This window comes from Abramis brama, assembly GCF_963993115.1.
Source record: "Abramis brama genome assembly, chromosome: 3".
NCBI lineage: Eukaryota > Metazoa > Chordata > Actinopteri > Cypriniformes > Leuciscidae > Abramis > Abramis brama.
The window spans coordinates 5,184,360-5,198,307 of NC_139965.1; the positions used below are offsets into that span (position 1 = coordinate 5,184,360).

At 38.6% G+C, this 13,948-nt stretch overlaps 1 protein-coding gene across 1 annotated transcript in view; it reads left to right on the forward strand.

Annotated features, from left to right (window-relative positions):
* The window catches only part of LOC311079866 (ATP-binding cassette sub-family C member 12-like), a gene marked incomplete at both ends in the record, with an annotated part of 97,112 nt that overhangs the window by 71,207 nt on the left and 11,957 nt on the right, over positions 1-13,948 (forward strand). Inside the window, 14 exons of the mRNA XM_084109591.1 lie at positions 541-648; positions 991-1,197; positions 1,283-1,354; positions 1,438-1,562; positions 4,362-4,434; positions 4,591-4,794; positions 8,564-8,689; positions 8,823-8,919; positions 11,093-11,158; positions 11,276-11,365; positions 11,474-11,577; positions 11,695-11,883; positions 12,690-12,916; positions 13,021-13,158. Of these exons, the coding sequence (XP_083965717.1) occupies positions 541-648; positions 991-1,197; positions 1,283-1,354; positions 1,438-1,562; positions 4,362-4,434; positions 4,591-4,794; positions 8,564-8,689; positions 8,823-8,919; positions 11,093-11,158; positions 11,276-11,365; positions 11,474-11,577; positions 11,695-11,883; positions 12,690-12,916; positions 13,021-13,158 (1,826 nt within the window). The remainder of the gene's footprint in view (positions 1-540; positions 649-990; positions 1,198-1,282; positions 1,355-1,437; positions 1,563-4,361; positions 4,435-4,590; positions 4,795-8,563; positions 8,690-8,822; positions 8,920-11,092; positions 11,159-11,275; positions 11,366-11,473; positions 11,578-11,694; positions 11,884-12,689; positions 12,917-13,020; positions 13,159-13,948) is intronic.

Genomic DNA, 13,948 nt, shown 5'->3' on the forward strand with positions numbered 1-13,948 from the left:
TATTACTTTTTTCTTTTTTCAAATAAATGCTTTTCTTTGGAACTTTCTATTCATCAATGAATCCTAAAAAAAATGTCTACAGAAATATTAAGATGATAATAAGAAATGTTTCTTGAGCACCAAATCAGCTCATTAGAATGATTTCTGAAACCGCTTTGCCATCACAACAATAAATTACATTTGAAAATGTACTTAAACAAAAAAAGCTATTTTAATTTGTAGTAATATTTCACAATATTATTGTTTTACTGTTTGTTTGTTTTTTAATCAAATAAATGCAGCCCTTGTTAGCATAAGTGACTTCTTTCAAAACCTAACCCAAAATTTTTGAATGGTAGTGTACATGTGTAAAACTTCATTACTTATACATTGATTGATCGATTTATTGTTTTTATTTTGTATTTGAATAATTCTGTTCAAAGCACTGTTCTGTCCTAACTGGCTTAACTGTTGTAATTCCCTACATCACGTAAACTGGCAAATGACTCTGATGTACTTGAAACTTTGATGAAAAGAGGTGAGTTTTCTGTTTCCCCACAGGCGTACACTATCATCTCTGTATTTAACTGCATGAAGATATCTATGGGCTTGTTGCCTTTCTCTGTTAAAGCTGTTGCTGAGGCTAAAGTGGCTCTTGCGAGACTCAAGGTTGGACTCATTCACGGGTTTCTCTCAATCAAAATCAAAGATACTTTTCTCTCATTTAAAGAGTTCCTCCTTTTCCCTACGAATTTGTACCTTTGGCCCCAATATCTGCTCTAATTAGGCATTGGTTTAGGACATATTGCGATAGATGTAAATATTGTTCATATGTGTAATTTATAAATAAAGATAAGTGTGTGGAAAATATATTTTCATGTGCTGTATTTTACACATGCTGTAACTTGATGCTCTAAAATGCGTCAGTCACGTCTTTTACATTGAATTCCTGATTTGCCTCTGCGGTACGATGCAAATAACAGAATATTTAATGATAATGCATCTCTACAGAAACTTATGTTGGTACAGAACCCCAAAGGTTATCTTACCCAGAATAAAAATATGGATTTGGCGCTGGTCATGGAAAAGGCCTCATTCTCTTGGAGCCTGCCAGATGACATGAACACCACTGAAAGACCACAAGATCCCTCTCAAAGCGCCACACACCAGTCACACTCCCAACCTTCAATCAGAAGCATCAGCTTCACTCTTTCAAAGGTGTGATATGAATATATTTTAATGTGAGGCACTATATGTGTCCTGACACTACAAGAGACTAATTATTCTCTCTTTTCAATCATAGGGAAGTCTGCTTGGAGTGTGTGGCAGTGTTGGAAGTGGAAAAACCTCTTTGATATCAAGTATTCTTGAGCAGGTGTGGCACCTCCTGTCTTTTCTACGTCCAAGACACATGATGTGATGAGGTGTGACTGACAGTATAATTGTTTATTCCTGCAGATGCATCTTGTGAGTGGGTCTGTATCAGCTAATGGAACATTTGCATATGTTTCCCAGCAAGCCTGGATATTCCACGGGACTGTAAGGGACAATATCCTCATGGAAGAACCATTTCACCAAACCAGGTAAAACTAGAGAACACCAAAAACAAAACTGGTCAAAGCACATTCTTTGAACATTCTGTTGAAAAGCGTCGGGAGAGTTCACTTCTGCACAGTAAAATGATTTCCAAAATGTACAATCAAAAACGGGCAGTGCGGTTGCCAGAGTTTTACTTTTAAACCCACATCTGAAGTTACAGTATCACATTTTACTGGAGGCCAAATGCCAACACAACGTCTATCATATTATCATCTTTATTGGCCAAAAGAGGAGAGCTTAATGGAGAACAGTGGATGATTTAGAGTGATAAATGGCACTAAACTGAACAAAGATGAAAACGTACAGTCATGTGCTAAAGCAATGAAATTACACATGACATTTTTGTTTAGCTACAATAGATCTTGATAAATCTTCTACAGCCTGACCTACGTAAAAAGGTAAAAGGAAAACTTTCATGAAGATATAGTGATTTAAAAATCAAATCTCATGTGTAACACAAATTGAGCTGATGAATAAATATATCTCACAGTTAGTGAGGTGTAGCAAATGAGCCATATTAAATATTAATAATCAATAATAACTGGTTATAATTGATTATGAATATTTGGATCAGTTAATATAATTAACTTACTGTCGTAAATTAATATTACAATCAATTTACCTGTTTGTCCCGTGAACACTCAGGATTAATTATTGAGAGATTACTAAGAAATGTACATTTCCGGGGCATGGGAAATGTCTTTCTTAATTTACAGTACTACTAAGAGCAGTAGCAACAATCTAAATGATTAGTGACTCCAGTTATGAGCTTGAGACACGGACAACTTTACGTGTGACATGAACAAGATTTTATTAACTAGTCTGAACACTTAAACTACTCTAACATACACACACATACATGCATACAGTTTACCAAGGGAAAGAGAACTGAAGCAGAATACAGGAAAGCAAGAAGTTATAGCATTGTTTGAAATTCAGCAGATCAACAGCCTTGAGCAAACCATCAGTTTAGTTCCAACACGCCCTTCCTTAAAAGGGGTAATGATACTTAATGTATCAAATAATGAGACTAAGTTTGATACTTGCATGTCTCGCCCATTTGAATTAAACCGTCCTGATGCAATTTGTTGAGGCTCCAGTTGATCTTTGCTGATGTGGTCTTGATGAGAGAGAACCAGTGGTAGTCAGAGTATCTTTGGTGAATGGAAAGACAAGGCCGCAGCCTGGCACAAGTTTGGTGGTCCTTAGAAACTCCTAGTTCAGCATCATCTTCACGTCAGGATTCCAGAAAAGAGTAAGAGAGAGCTAAGAGCTGATCTTGGGTTTTTAAAATGTGAAGAAGTAACACCCTATGGAGGAGTGTCAGAGCCAATGATAAGATTTCCCTTTGGGGGGGAATTTTTACGACCTATTGTTCAAGCAGGGCATTTGAATATGTAATTTGATTGGAGGTTTAACCCAATAATCTTTAAGATGCTTATAATACTAATGCGTAGCACAAAGTTAGCAAAATGTAATGTAAATTAACAAATGGGAAACGAAGATTGGATTTTATAGATACCAAACATGCCACACATATGATTTTGGTTAACCATAATATGCAAAGTCTGAAACATTAACCCAATAGAGTTTACAAGAATACAAAAGCCAAACCACATAAAAGGAAAATCATGAGATGGGAAAATTAGATACATGTTTACACATTTCTCAAGTGGTTATATATAGAATATATAGGATTAACAGGGTTTATTTCTCTTCCTCGGCAAGAATTAAGTGAGAGTCGCGGTTCTCTGGAAATTCCTTTGGGTCGTAAAACTCTTATCAGTCTCAATGTGTCCTGTAACACGACACCGCGTCCTGCCAGTGTGTTAGCTTCATTTGTGATGTTAGTTTTGGGGGAAGTTTCACAGGCCTTTGTTGGGAGAGTGAGTTTGCTGGATTATTCATTAAAGGCACACTATGTAGAAATTGTGTTTTTGTCAAACAGCGACCCCTAGAGTCGCTGTGGAATACTTGCACTGTCGTAAATATCCCCCCCCCCCACTATTACATAGTGCCAGTAAAAGCGATACAGACCCCGTCAGGCTATGGCAGACGTGTCATTCAACCTATTGTAAGTCGATGTAACGTCACAAAGGTCTTGGAAATATATTATGAAGGTTTAAAAGCTACATAGTGTGCCTTTAAATAAATGAATAATTTGTGTGTGTGTCTGATTGGTCCAGACGCTACAGTGGTCACATTAAAAAAAGGTCCATGGTCCAACAGTATGTTAGCAATGTGTGAGCTGTGCTTCATACAGAAGTCAAGCTTTTTGTTGGTCAATGTGGCGAAATCTGAAATGACCCGCGAAAAAATCGTCAAACAACTGTATGTGCCTCTCTGATAGATGTAAATATTATCTAAATAGTAAGCAGATCAATGTCATATTAGAGTGTAAAAGAGTAGTTTTGTATGAAACTTGACATTATTTCCCCATGGTAAGAGTGAATTTAGTGAGCAAGGACTCTTTAGACACCACTAACCCATTCGTCTTGAAATGGCAAGTTTTAATTAACCTCAGTGTCAGTCCTACTATGCTCCTATGAAGCTGCCCCTCACCTTTCAAACACATGTAATCTGCCAGATCCTGTTTTATAGCCATGAAGACAGTGAACCGCTTTATGGTGTGTTTTTTAATTGCTTGTAATGGGGTAAATTTCTGGCTCTGGTCACAGTCTCAGCTGCTTTATAATCTGTCAAATTGTTGAACATTGATCCTTTGTACTGAGATGAACTGCTGCATCCCAAAGAAAAGCGGTTATGTGTTTGCTGTGTTTTAGATATGACCGTGTTATTCATGCCTGCTGTCTGAAACCTGATCTGGCAATACTTCCATATGGGGACCAGACAGAGGTCCGTTTCCACATACTCACCAACACTCTGATTAGATACTACTATTTGTTTTTTATTTTATTTAACCATTAAATGTTTATAATTCTAAGGAGTACAGTTGAAAGGAATACATATAACGTATGGGGATAATAATATTGCTTGTGTGTGTGTGTCAAGATTGGAGAGCGAGGTATTAATCTTTCAGGTGGGCAGAAGCAGAGAGTCAGTTTAGCCAGGGCGGTGTATTCTAACAGAGACATTTTCCTTTTGGATGATCCTCTGTCTGCTGTCGATGCGCACGTTGGGAAGCACATTTTTGAGGAATGCATCAAGAAAGAGCTGAAGGGCAAATCCGTCATTCTGGTCACTCATCAGCTGCAGGTAATCTCTCTCACAACATAATCCATAATGTCAATCATTTGCTTTGCAGGATTTCTGTCTCAGATTGTGTCAATTTTTGTATGACATTCAAACAATAAATACCATTTTGGCGTTTGTAAATGTGACGTGACAGATCTCTAGCGGCATGTGAACCGATCATCTCTAGCTAATAGTAAATAAACACGAATGAACACTGTTGAAAGATACAGTACAACTTACTGAAATGTATATTCCTCATACATAATATCGACCAAGCGCCCCTGGTCCCGAGATCGCTACTGCGCGGGTCTGGTCCCGAGATCGCTACTGCGCAGATCTGGTCCCGAGATCGCTACTGCGCGGGTCTGGTCCCGAGATCGCTACTGCGCGGGTCTGGTCACGAGATCGCTACTGCGCGGGTCTGGTCCCGAGATCGCTACTGCGCGGGTCTGGTCCCGAGATCGCTACTGCGCGGTCTGGTCCCGAGATCGCTACTGCGCGGGTCTGGTCCCGAGATCGCTACTGCGCAGATCTGGTCCCGAGATCGCTACTGCGCGGGTCTGGTCCCGAGATCGCTACTGCGCGGGTCTGGTCCCGAGATCGCTACTGCGCGGGTCTGGTCCCGAGATCGCTACTGCGCGGTCTGGTCCCGAGATCGCTACTGCTTACTGCGCGGTCTGGTCCCGAGATCGCTACTGCGCGGTCTGGTCCCGAGATCGCTACTGCGCGGTCTGGTCACGAGATCGCTACTGAGCGGGTCTGGTCCCGAGATCGCTACTGCAGCACTCCATAGTTTACTGGAGTTATGATCGATTTTTCTCCATTTAAATAGACAAAATGGTAGCGGTCAGATAAGTATGATCTAAACCAGCTTAATGCTTGTCCTTGAACACCAGTATAATTTTGTAGTCGATCTAAGAGTATTGTGTGATCTATAGTATCGAATGCAGCACTAAGATCAAGTAAAACTAGTATTGAGATACAGCCTTGGTCAGATGCTAAAAGTAAATCATTTGTGATTTTAACGAGCGCAGTTTCAGTGCTATGATGCGGCCTGAATCCTGACTGAAACTTTTCATAGATATCATTTTCTTGCAAGAAAGAGCCCAGTTGGGCGGACACAACTTTTTCTAGTATTTTAGACATAAATGGAAGATTTGAAATGGGTCTATAATTTGCTAGATTATTATGATCTAATTGTGGTTTCTTAATGAGAGGTTTTATAACTGCAAGTTTAAATGTTCTTGGAACATGACCTAAAGATAAAGATGAGTTAATAATATTGAGGAGAGGCTCTTCCACTACAGGTAACACTTCTTTCAGTAGTTTAGTTGGTATAGGATCTAATAAACATGTTGTTGTTTTAGATGAAGTGATAAGTTTATTTAACTCTTTTTGTTCTATAGTTGTAAAGCACTGTAATTGTTCTTGCGGGGGGATAATTGAGGCTGAATTATAAGGCGCGATTGAGGATTGAACGTTTACAATTGTGGTTCTGATGTTTTCTATTTTCTCAGTGAAGAAGTTAATGAAATCATTACTACTAAACTGTAACGGGATATTTTGTTCGGGTGACGTCTGTTTATTTGTTAGTCTAGCCACGGTGTTAAATAAAAACCTAGGATTGTTTTGGTTGTTTTCTATTAGTTTGCGGAGATGCTCAGCCCTGGCTGCTTTTAGGGCCTTTTTATAACGTGACATACTGTCTTTCCACGCGATTCTAAAGACCTCTAAATTAGTTTGTTTCCATTTACGCTCTAAATTATGGGTTTCTCTCTTTAGAACATGCGTAGTATTATTGTACCATGGTGCTTTAATTTTCTCTCTGACCTTTTTTAATTTAATGGGTGCAACAACATCCAATGTTCTAGAGAGAATGGTGCTCATAGTGCTAGTTAGTTCTTCTAGTTCATCTGTTTGTTTGGGTTCAGGCAGCAGCTGAGACAGATTAGATAAGCAATTTGAGAAATTATCTATGGTGGATGGAAGGATTGTTCTGCCTGGTCGATAACGCGGCGCAGCATGACATATTACAGCAGTACGTAATATGCAAGTTACCAAGTAATGGTCAGTGACATCATCACTTTGTGGAATGATATCTATATCGGTTGGATCGGTTCCATATGATATAAATAAATCGAGTGTGTGATTAAGACGATGAGTTGGTCTGGTGACGTTTTGCTTGACCCCAAAGGAATTTAATAAATCTATAAACGCAGCCCCTAACGCATCATTTGAATTATCTACGTGTATGTTAAAATCTCCAACAATTAATGCTTTATCTACATTGACCAATAGATCTGAGAGAAAATCTGCAAACTCTTTTAGGAAATCAGCGTAAGGCCCAGGCGGTCTATATACGGTAGCCAAGGCTAGAGATAATATGGATTTTTTTCTAACATCTAAGAGCGTAACATTTAGTACAAGTACTTCAAACGAAATAAACGTATAACCCGTTTTCTGAGTAACATTGAGAATATCTCTATAGATTGTTGCAACACCGCCGCCACGACCAATCAGACGGGGCTCATGCTTATAGGAGTATCCAGATGGAGTAGACTCATTTAGACCGAAATAATCATTTGGTTTAAGCCAGGTTTCAGTAAGGCAAAGTACATCGAAGCTATTATCTGTGACTATTTCATTTACAATAACTGCCTTAGGTGTGAGTGATCTAATGTTTAGAAGACCTAGCTTTAAAAATTGTTTTTGTTTACTAATAGCAACATTTTCTGTTTTAATAACAATTAGATTTTTCCTAGATCCTGCAGTAGATTTATTATTTGATCTCACTAAACGGGGAATAGACACAGTTTCTATGCAATGTTCTACACTAGTATTTATATCATTTAAATTGGTGCAGGAGAGACTATGATTTGGACTTTTGGTTACTAGTCATTTAATGGTATTTAACATTTCGGAGATGTTATCTGACAGAAGATCCGATCCGAATCTGCTTGGGTGTAAGCCATCGGCACGGGACGCTCCCAAAACAGATTCCAATTATTTACAAAGAGCAGTTTCTGCTCATTGCACCATGACATTAACCATTCATTTAGCGCGAATAGTCTACTAAACTTTTCATGTCCTAGTCGGTACGTGGGAAGCGGTCCTGACACTATGATCGTTGTTTCAGGCGATGTGCTGCGTACCGTATCGATCAGATTCCTGAAGTCTTTCTTCAGAACCTCTGTCTGGCGCAGCCTGATGTCGTTCACTCCCGTGTGCAAGACCACAGTTCCGACGCGCTCGGCATCATTCAGAATCTCGGGAACGCGAGCAGCAATTTCAGAAACAAGAGCACCAGGAAAGCAGTGACTGTGCACCTTACTTTTACCTAACGTAGCGTGTACGTGCCGAACGATGGAATCGCCGATGATCACAGCATCGCGTTCGGTTTCGCGAAGAGGGGAGAAGCGGTTTTGTGTGGATAACTCGAAAACCGGGAGGGGCGGAGAGAGTCTTCTTGGTCTAGACCTGACTCGCGTCTTCCGCTGCGGAACCATCCAGGCTTCGTGGTGGCGTGTTGGAGCCGGAGTGAACGAGACCATGGCTGATCGCGACCTCGGCGCTCGGGACCATGTACCATGTAATTGTACCATGTAAACATTATAACATTGTTGTCACTAAACCTAATAAAATTCAGTTTAGTTACTAAAATGTTTTGACAATCATAATACACTTATTGTGATGCAAAATTGTTTTATTTAATTTTTAAAATTTTTACTCAAAAGTTGGCAGCTATAGATGTGTATGTGTCCTCAGCTGCTCCGCTCTGTTGTGTTTGCAGTATTTGGAGTTTTGTGATGAGGAGGTGTTGTTGGATAATGGGGAGATAATGGAGGCAGGCACTCACAGTGATCTGATGAAAGCTAAAGGCCACTACGCTCATCTCATTAACAACATCCAGAGCAACGTAACCACTCTCGATTAGTTTACACATGACATGAGCCATTCAAACACTACAACTCATTTACTCCGTTGACATGTATTGGCTTCCAATACTAAACTACACATTTCCTCTTATTTTTCACTTTTGTATCATATAGGAAAATACAGAAGCTGATTCCAACACACACACTAAACACAATGACTCTAAACAGACCAATGCAGATGAGCCCAAAGTCAACGGCATAGAAAACCCAGGTTAGTGGATGAAAGTGTTATCTCAGGGTGTTATCTCATTTTGGATCTCTTTAGGAGCTGACCAAGTGTAAACTTTTTCAAGCAGTCCTTTTAAATAAATTTTTATTTTTCAAATATATATATATTTTTAAATGATTTAAAAATATATGATGTTTTCATTATTAACTGCAGTGACTTTTCCTGACATTATTTTATTTTGTAATAAATTAAAAAAGACTAAATTCTTCACTATGCAAATATGTAATTTATTTATACATTTTTGCAATATCACAATTATTTAATATAATTAAATAACATAATTAATAATAATTGAATTATAAAAGAAAGGTTTATCAAAGCACAGACGGCTAAGGTTTATCAAAGCAAAGCATGAAGGCTTCCATAGAAGTTTCTATAAACACCTTTACGTTTAGCGTGAACATTTTAAGCACATCATTTTGTGTTACAGATGTGAGCCAAATTTGTTTTCACCTAACTTGATAGCCTTTGGAGGAATTACAGTTTACATATGCAATCCCTACATCTTCCAAATATTAAATGTAATGATCATGCATTTGTGGCAATCTGGGTTTCAAGTGTTTACTACAGTGCCAATTATGGCACTAAACCGACTACGCCACCCCGGAAATGGGCCGGGGACCCACAGTTACATAAACTGTAAAGCACACAGATTTGCAGTGGCTGAGTCAGATATCAGACAATGGATACACGGTTCACAGATTTTATTCAATACGAACAATAAAATACAAACTGATATCTTTTGAATATACAAACATTAAAGAAAGGAGAATGCATCAGTCATGGAGCATGATACACACACACACACACACACACACACACACACACACTTCAGAACTGGGGAGTTCATCTTGCCTATCCAATAAACACAGCAACTACTCGTGCTCTCACTCAACACCAAATTCACCCGCTGTGAACACTGCAGATCGATAGCCGAACCACCACCACACACACAGGACTCTGGCTAATCTGGAACCCCAATTCTGAGTAGAAGAGAAGACAATATAATACAAGCAAATTCCATGTAGCCAAATGGTCTATCAATTACACTTGTCACGTGCTACCAGAAAGAATCAGTTTGTCAAAATAACGCAATCGTTCACTGGCTGATACTAGTTAACTCTGTCAGCCCAGCAGCCGTCCTATAAAAATATATTCTCAGACTGCAATACAATAGAATACTCAAAAGCACATTCACAAACAACCAACATTCAAAGAGACATAATATTCACAATAAAACACAATAGTAGTGACAAAAAAACCCAGTAGCTTCTCGCCGCTGTAAATTACTCAAGTCTTAATGTCAATTCTGGAAAAGACTAAATTTAGATGCGTCACTACAGGCTGTGAACGCACTATCTTTTCGGTCGTCAAGGAAACCCTCGTTCACTGAAATGAGATCGTCGAGTAAAAGTACAGATCGGCAGTAAATGTGTCGTTCCAGTAGAAGGCAAAGGAATGGTCGAAGACAGCTTGCAGAGGAGAATACAACTCCGTTCCGAAGCCTCCAGTTCGAATAATGACTTCTGCAGGCAATCCTGATTCACAGGACCAACAATGGGTCACATAAAGCCTAACAGCGCCCACGAAGCCTGCTGCAACACCCCCTGGCCCCCGTGTCACTGCGTATGGTAACTCATACCGCCCAGTGCACTCGATGGCGTGCAAATTGTGGCCTCATATTGACAAATAGTTGTTTGACATGTCTAACATACTCCTCAGCCAAACACTCCTGGACATAAACACGGTGTGCCAGAAATGACGTCACTTCCCAGGAACCAGAAAGATGCGCTTAATGAGATGTCAATCTCATCTCCTTTTATACTCACTGAACGCACCGTATCCGCCCCTAATCACTCTCGTAATTGATCGCATCACATTGATCGAATTGCATTCATAAGCAATTCATCCTCTTACTGTAAAAAAAAAAAAGTTGAGAAACCTTAAAAGTTTAAGGCAACCAGCTGCAGGACATTTTTGAGTTTTCTCAACTTACGTGTGTGAGTTATCTCAACTTTTTTCATGTTAAATAGTTGAATAAACTTTAAAAACTGAATTTGTCATACAAAACGTAAGTTGGATTTTTTACAGTGTGTGCACTTTTGGTGAGACAAACATCTGCTAACATACATCTATCTTTCTTTTATCTTTCTAGCTTTTGAAATGTCTGATGAGAAACATGTAACAAATGAATTACCCAAAGACTCCACAGAAACAAGAGGTAGATGTATAAACATCTTCACAATATATAATTATGAATAAGTCCATTATGTTCACTCAGTGTGTTCAGTTTAATCTGATTTATAGGTGTGTGTGATTGATTGATTGATTGATTCAGGGAAAGAGGATCAGTTGGTAACACAAGAAGTGTCCCTTGAAGGTTCAGTTACGTGGAGGACTTACCACCAATACTGCAAAGCTGCTGGAGGTTTCTGTTCTTTGCTGTCTCTCTCCATCTCGGTCTCTCTGTCCGTACGTTATAAACGCTGTAACACTGTTTCACATTCTGTCTTTCTCTTTACTTCTATCTCTGTAGGGTATACACTGCTGGCAGTTGTTATACTTGTCTTCACTCTTCATGTGGGATCGACTGCTTTCAGCAATTGGTGGCTCAGTTACTGGTTAGAACAGGGATCAGGGGTAACACACACACACACACACACACACACACACACACACACACACACACACACACACACACACTCATCAAGACCTTACCATCCCTTTTCAAACTGTTTTCTCTCTGTGTTCTTGTAGAACAATTCCAGTCCTAATCTAACAGCAAACAGCGGTGATATCTCAGAGAATCCAGACCTGGCATTCTACCAAATGATTTATGGCATTATTATTGTTGTCATGGTCCTGCTGAGTGTTGCCAAGGGCTACACCTTCACTAAAGTCACTCTGCGTGCCTCTTCCGAACTCCACGACACAATGTTCAAACGGGTAAGATTAGCAGATTTACACTCCCTGAATTTTAGCTTTTAGATCATATTATTCACAACCTTTTTGACCCGAAGGCCCACGCAAATGTCTAAAATAAGAAAAAATATATATATTTAGTAGACATCAGTATCACTACTGATCAGTAATCATTCATAGTGCATTGTAAAAAGATGCCATTAAAACAAATATTTAAAATAAACCATCTTTATTTTTTCTACATTATTTTGGAGATTCAATGTGAAAGTATTACAATATAAAACAATAAAAATAAAATCTGCAATGTTAGGTATGAATAATCTCGATAATAATTAATTACAGAAAAAAATTGATTAAATAATCTGTTTTAAACATTTGACACACATATATAATTTTATTTATTTATTTTATATATTCTTTTTTTCAGATATGTACATGGTGAATTTTTTAATGTTTATTTTAATGTTTATTTTATTATTAGTAGTATTATTATTATTAATAATAATAATAATAATAATAATATATTAGTGATATATTAGATTAACCATGATTCATTTTGTGATTCCAGAAGTTTAAAAAACTGAACTGTTTTTTTTTATTTTAATTTAGATTAGAGAGAGATTGTTTTTCTTTATTAATAATAATTTATTAACTTAAATAATTTTTATTCATCCTGCAGCCTCATGGTTGACACAAACTCCTTTTTGAATGCAAGTGATGACGTTTAATAGGACAGAGTTTGTTTAGTGAGCATTGTGCTAATATTTGTTCAGTAAAATGAAAACCATTTGAGAAGAATTGTGATACCATTTGACTATATTTTTCATCAGATCCTTGGCAGCCCAATGAGTTTTTTCGACACGACTCCAACCGGCCGCCTGGTGAACCGCTTCAGTAAAGACCAAGATGAGGTCGACACAGTCTTGCCGTACAACATGGAGAACTTTCTGCAGTTCTGTCTGATCGTGACCTTCACCGTTCTCATCATCTGCGCAGTATTCCCATTCCTCCTGATCGCCGTGGTAGTTCTCGGACTCATCTTCGCCTCAATCCTATAGTAAGACACGAACATCGCACCTTAACATCATAAGATGTGTTTTTGATCAGAAGTGGAATATAAAGATTTCAATCACAGATTCATGGCGTTTTCTTTTGCCCTAGTGTTTTCCAAAGGAGCATTCGTCAGATGAAGAGGATGGAGAATGTGAGCCGTTCTCCCTGGATCTCTCTCACCACCTCTACCATACAGGGACTCGGCACCATCCATGCCTATGACAAAAGAAAGCAGTACATTGAACGGTAAGATATTACTGACAATACAATTTTATATTAGAAAATATTTAAGAAAGACATGTTGCACTTGAAATGAGTGACCCTCATGAATCATTCCCCAGTAATTATCCTAAGCTATAACACACAAGCAAAAGTGTTCATATTTAGACCAACAATACGATTACGAGTGTGATATTGCTTCTATGCAACAGTCTAATAAACACAAAGTTAATATTGAAACTGAAATTGAATTGCAACACAATAAAACACAATTCTTTGTTTTCCTCCACCAATGAAACTCCACCAAATTCCTGAATGAAACTACTTTTGACTGAATCAGTTGAATCACTCCTGATGTAATGTTGTAATCTGCAAAAAGAGTCCCAGTGCTGTTTGACCGTATACTGCCAAACAAGGATCAGAACTAACTGTTGTATCGTTTTAAATTACATTTAGGCCATGCGAACTGTGGCTATAATAGGCCCCATTTACACTGCATGGTTCAAGTGACCCAATTCCGATTTTTTCCTCTCATGTGGCACAGATCGGATATGACCGGTGAACGTGTAAGCAGGAAAAAAACGCATGGATTCCGATTTTCTCAGATCGGATTCAGGCCTCATTCATATGTGGTAATAAATCGGATATGAATCGGATACGTGCATTTGCGTCTGCCATGTAAGCGGACAAATCGGATATTCCCCAGTAAATGTGAGTGATACGTCATTAAAAAAGGGACGTCAACTCAGGTGGACACCAACTGCGATCACATGACTTATTAATGGTGCGATGGAGGACGAAGGTTCAACACAGTGGA